This window comes from Panthera leo, chromosome D3 (genome assembly GCF_018350215.1).
Source record: "Panthera leo isolate Ple1 chromosome D3, P.leo_Ple1_pat1.1, whole genome shotgun sequence".
Classification (NCBI taxonomy): Eukaryota; Metazoa; Chordata; class Mammalia; order Carnivora; family Felidae; genus Panthera; species Panthera leo.
In genome coordinates, this window is record NC_056690.1 from 13073527 (window position 1) to 13079526 (window position 6000).

Genomic DNA, 6000 nt, shown 5'->3' on the forward strand with positions numbered 1-6000 from the left:
TTACAATTCCTCGTTTATGTTAATATTTACCAAGATTAATGGAAAATCATCTCCCTTATGTAATGAAGTGAATTCCCCCAACAGAACAAAGCTAACACCTTCAAATCTTTCAAATAAACAATGAAAGCACATACTATAGAAGGAAATTATCTGAACAGGATCGGAAAGAAGTTAAATGATTCAAGAGGGGAAAAGAGTCCTAAATTCCAAGAACACATTACAAATATTGATTCATTAATTCCAAAACTCTAAGCAAGTCCTATGAAACAAATGTGCATGCGTGCCTGTGTGCATGAGTGTTTGTGAATTTTTTTAATTATACCCCACAGCACATTCTCAGGCTACCTAATTACCTCACTTTGCAATGCATTAAATGTTACTTCTCAAAATAGGAATGTTTATAAAATAACAAAATAGAAATTGTGGTGGTCACCACTACACAACAGTTTTTAAAGCAGATGAGCACACATTTTAAACAAACAACACTGATATCAATGTTGCAGAAATTCTTTTTCTCAATTTTTAATAAGTAGCCTGCAATGTACATTTCAGTAATAATACCCAACATTCAACCCTATTATTAATTTTTCGCAACTTTGTGTACTCTCTCTCACTGGCTAGCTTCTATGAAATAAACATACTACCCACTTCCGGGGGGGGGGGGGGGGGGGACACATCAGTACCTTCTACTACTGAAGGAGGGACCATTATTATTCTCTTGTATCAAAAATAAGTCATTTCAGAAAAATAGTCTATCTCTGAATCAAACTTGGAGAGACAACTGTATTAACTGTTCATTAAAAAAAATACAGATAAGCAATCTTTTTACTATTTACATTGAGTTTCAACTCAATTTTAAATAATCTGACAAACATAACTACAGAATGTACTTATCTTTTGCAAATGGTTTTCTTAATCTCTAGCATATAGTACAAACTGGTGACAGAGTATCTTCTTTATTAATCTCAAGAGTAGAGATCTCTGGAAGTGTTTGATGAATACAATTAACTCACAATTAACGAGGCCAAATTAGCCAGTGAACAAAAGAGATGAATCCATTTTTCCATACCTAATTAATATAATCCACTACTATAACTTAATGTTAGTTAAAGGAATGCCTTGAGATTTTTTTTTTTTTTCAAATAAATACCTAATACAATTATGGAAAAAAATGACCAAAACACTCCAAAGAAAATGCTAAGCTATATAAGCACCTGGGATAAACTCAATAAACACTTATAGTCCTAAAGGCACCCTCAGGCCTTTATTCTCACAAAGAAGAAAAGAGTCCCAACCTAACTTCCTCTCACTGAGCACTTCAAGCAGTAACACAGCAACATTACTTTGTAGCAGCATACAAGTCTTAGGTACATTTTCTCTTTAAAATTATGAACTCATCACACGTACAAATGGCTCTTTAAAACGGTCCAGTAAACTGCTACACTATGCCTTAAATTGCTGTCTATTATGTACTTAAAAATATTTACTAGCAATTGGAGGTTAATATGGCAACTATTACCGGGTGGCAATTATTGCTATTAAAAATATATAAATACTGTTAACACCATGTGCTACTAACAACAAAATGCTGAACAGAAAACATAAATTAGCAAATTATAAATATTTTCATTAAAGAAAATAAACCATCATGAAAAAAAGATGCTTTAAGTTTAAATACTAAAATTGGCAACTGCGATGAAAAAATACACTGTGTATATATATTTTGGCACTTGAGAAGATGAGAGAAATCATTCCCTTTTCCTCATTTTCTACTCCCAGTCCTCCCCATTTGGGTCTAGCAAGAGATCCCAAAGTTTCTATACTTAGAACTATCTTCCCTCTCTGCAAAAAAATAAATCTCTTAAGAAAAAAGAAAGCAGGTCAACAACGGATTACCTTAAAGCTTCAAATACAAAAGTAATGGTCCTCCACAGGAATTATGTACTGATATGTATATGTGTGTTTCAACTCAGGGAGGGAGAATTTGATATCATCACCTAATTACCCCCTAGTCAGGAAGATTCTAAGCAAATAAAACAACGTGAATGTGGAACATAAACTTAAGAGATAAATCACTGCAACTCAAAGAGTATAAACTTAAATCTAGTTAAAGGACACAAAATCACTTTCCTCCATATGATCTCAATAGAGAAACAAAACTAAAGATATATTTATATCTGGATATTATGTCTTCCCTCAAAAGTGAGTTGACACAGCACAGGGTGCACCGTTACACTTTCCAAAAAGGCAGATTTAACACACTTAACTGAATTAAAACTGAGTGAATATGTAACAAGGGTCTCCCGAAATGTGACGGACAGCATGAGAAAACAGTTTTGAGTCACAAAGGTAACAGCAAGGCCTGCTTTTAATGCAGCAGTTACAAATCTCACAATGTTAAGAATAAGAAACACACACAATGACCCATATCATATAAACACAATGGCATTTTTCACATGTTAGGAAATGGGGGTGGGTGACAGAAAATCTGGGAAATCTGATGCCATGCAGTAGAAAATCAGAAAGCAAAACAAGAACAAAAATCTAAAGGCAGTTGATTGCACAACTTTTGCTAAGCTATAATGAATACTTCAAGGTAATAGAAAGTGGGTGGATCATTAGTGTGGTACAGAACTTTAATCTCTAGTTTGTATTTCAATCCACATTAACATGAGTATCTAAGTAAATTCTCTATAAACAATACTTTTCTCTGCTCAAAAAAAGTGCAAACCAAAAAGAAAAAAAAAGCATGCTATTACTAAGCACATAAGAGTTCTTGTAATACACGCTTTGTTTTAAACAAGAGACAATTTTATCTCCTTTGGAATTAACTATTCTATACAATGTACTTTAGATAATATATTTTTAATATACTAGGTTGCTACTGTATCTAATTTCCAAGGAAAACTCTTCATGTGGAATGAGCAAAAATTTACATTATCAGCAGTTTTTTAACTGATTCTATATTTAAAAAAACATAGCACCTTATGCACCCTCCACATACAGGAGAATGTAGACAATTCTACAGACTTCAAAAAAAAAAAAGGCCAACCCATGCATTTCTTCAGTTCTGCATTTCAAAGTTGCCACCTAATGAGTAATTTTGCATATGTGTGTATGTGTGTGTATTTTTTTTCCCAAAACTCAATTATTCCTGGTTTTAAAAGGTTCAGGAGAGAAATACCCAAAGCACAAACCTTTAGTCAGTCATAAAACACAAAATCCTCTCCTATAAAATTGTTTGTTCCTCCAAAAGAATCTAAAGCATCTTATCTCTTTAACATTATCATCTGTACTTAAGCTTTTGGGGGCGGGGGAAAAACATAAAAGGTATGCTATATCCTAAAGGCTGGCTACACATATAATACAGTTTCATTGGTCTAAAATATCTGCTGTATATAAATTAGCCACATATACACAAGCCATTACCAGTCAGAATGATATATGGTAATTTCGGGGCTCTCTCCTCACTAATATTGGTCTACTTGGTTATTTTAATTACCTGTTAAAGTGTCAATGTGGTCTCCAGCCACCAAACAAAAACCATTTTAAATACCCCTTAATCAATATGTTTGCTAATCTATTAAAGTCTCTGAATCTGACTGAGACTAAATGATATACTCGGGGAGAGAAAAGAGACAAAATGAATTCCATTCCCATATGTCAAAAGATCAAGGGAAAATTATCACAGTACAAAGAGGAAGAATTGCAACTTATAATTGAATTTTAAGACTAAATATCTAAATAAAAATGTTGGAAGAAAAAACCTGACCTGATCTATACTATAATGAAAGCTATGTCATTAGATACCATGTCACTCTTTGTAGGTAAAAATCATGTGTTTTGATATTTTTTTATCTGCATAAGGAAATATTTAGCAAAATAGCACTTCCATTTGAAAAGTTGGCAAGAATTTGTATTTCCCCACTAGTCTCAAAGAAAAAAAAAAAAAGCATGTATGCTACCCATAATTAAATGTAACTAATTACAATTTGAACACTAAATTATTTATCCAGTGTAATTGTAAACAAGGATTAACAGGAAATAATGCTTCTATCTTCTGCAGAGGTTATAGAAAACAATTTCCAAAATGCACGCTCTCCAAATGCAGGCCCCCTAAAAAGGGTACCTAACTTAAAATAAGTTGGTTTTTTTTTTTTTAAGGCTAAATTAAACAAACCGTTCAGCCAATTTTCCAATTATATTCTACGCTCGAAACATAATTGCCTTACATCTGTTTACAAATCTTTGCTCAATATTTAAACAAATTCGTAGTCTCCCGGGCACATAGCTATACATACAGTAACTCATGCACAAAGCACATATTTAAAGACCACGCACTGCAATTATTAGCCTAAACGCCAGGTTTAACAAGGTGAATGTTTTCAGAGCTAGGTAATACGACCCAATAAAAAGCAAAGATGGCATTTACCACCAAATGTCACTGCCACCGCCAGGAAAAGAGTTGCTGGAGCCCTATACATTTTTAATTTCGATGAATCTAGACGTCGTCGTCGGATGCCAGGCTTCCAGGAGAACAATTGACACCCTCACTGCTTCAAGATTAAGGCAGGCGATTTCAAATCCGAAGGAAAAGTTGTCAATTATCAGAGAGAGAGCGCGAGAGAGGCGAAGGCAGATAAAAGCGATGTTATCAAACCGCCCAGCTTGTTGCTTTTGTGTGTGTGTGTGGATTCGTTGTTAGGATAGAGAAAACAGTTTTTAAAAGACACAGGAGGAGAGAAAGAAGAAAAAGCCTTCTCCACCTTCCGTCGGCTCGGTGCAATGGCTTTACGGCTCTCCAGCGTAGTAAGCCCCGAGAGGCAGGCGGCTGTCGATGTTTACAATCGCGGGAGCTTCGGGTGCAAGAGTCCTTTACTGACACAATCGCATTCAATCAACTGTTTTCGGGCAAAATTGCAGGTGTCATTATGGAATTAAAAAAAAAAAAAAAAATTCAAAAGGCGGGCGGGCGGGCAGCCGATCCGACAAGAGGGGGAAAGGCTGCTTATCGCGGGCGCGGGCAGCACAAGGCAAAGCCTTCCACATTTAGGTAAAAAAAAAAAAAAAAAAAAAAAAAAAAAAAAAAAAAAAAAAACGGGGAAAAGGGGAGGGGAAGGGGGGTGTGATTGCAACAGAGGGTGGGCGTTCGAAGTGCGACCCAGAATCCGCAGCTTTGAGACTTCCACATGCAAATTCCACGCCGAGCGCCGCGCTCACAAATGATTTTTAAAGAGCCAAATAAACACTGGATGGGATCCAAGGCGAGGGAGAGACGATCCAAAAGGGGGAGAATCGGCGAGAGGCGAACGGCGGGGAGAGACGAGGGAGGGGCGAAGTCCCGGCGGCGGGAGGAGAAAGTTGGTCGGCGGCGGAGGTCGGGGACCCCCCCCCCCCAGCTCAGCCCCCCTCCCCGCAGCCCGGCTACTCACCAGCGAGAAGAGGTTGGAGTGACAATCCTCCAGGCTCGCCCCGTTCGCCACCCAGTTCGCTGCCGCAGTCATGATCCTCCGCGAGCCCGGCCGCCAGAGCGGGGCATGTCGGAGCGAGGCGTCCGAGGCGAGGCCGGGCCGGGCGGCGGCGCCTCGCCGGGGAGCGCGGGGCGGCCGGGCCGCCGCCGCCGCCGGGGGAGGGCGCGAGGGCCGGCGGGCGGGCGGGAGGCGCCGCGGCGACGCCGCGCCGGGGGCGGCGGGCCCGGGCCGGCGGGGGGGAGGGGGGGGTCCGCGGCGGCCGCGCGGCTCCTTCCTGTTCGGGCGGCGGCGGCGGCGGCTCCCGCGGCTCCGGCGGCGGCGGGGGGCGCTGTCCGCGCGGCCCGGCGCCCTCCCCGCCTCTCAGGGCCGCCGCTGCCTCCCTGGCCGGCGCTGCGGGCCGGCCGCCGCCTCCGCCTTCCCTGTTCCTCAGCCGCCGCCGCCGCTGCCGCCGCCTTGTTTATCTCCAGCCACCGACTCCCCCTCGGCCCCCGCCGGCGCGTGAGGGGAGGCGAGCCCCGGAGCCGCCGCC

At 40.8% G+C, this 6000-nt stretch overlaps 1 protein-coding gene across 2 annotated transcripts in view; it reads right to left on the bottom strand.

Annotated features, from left to right (window-relative positions):
• The window catches only part of MED13L (mediator complex subunit 13L), a 301789-nt gene extending 296186 nt beyond the window's left edge, over window positions 1-5603 (bottom strand). For both annotated transcript variants that reach the window (XM_042910866.1, XM_042910865.1), the window contains exon 1: window positions 5433-5603. In XM_042910866.1, the coding sequence (XP_042766800.1) occupies window positions 5433-5504 (72 nt within the window). In that variant the 5' untranslated portion in view covers window positions 5505-5603. The remainder of the gene's footprint in view (window positions 1-5432) is intronic.
• Window positions 5604-6000: the final 397 nt, after the last annotated feature.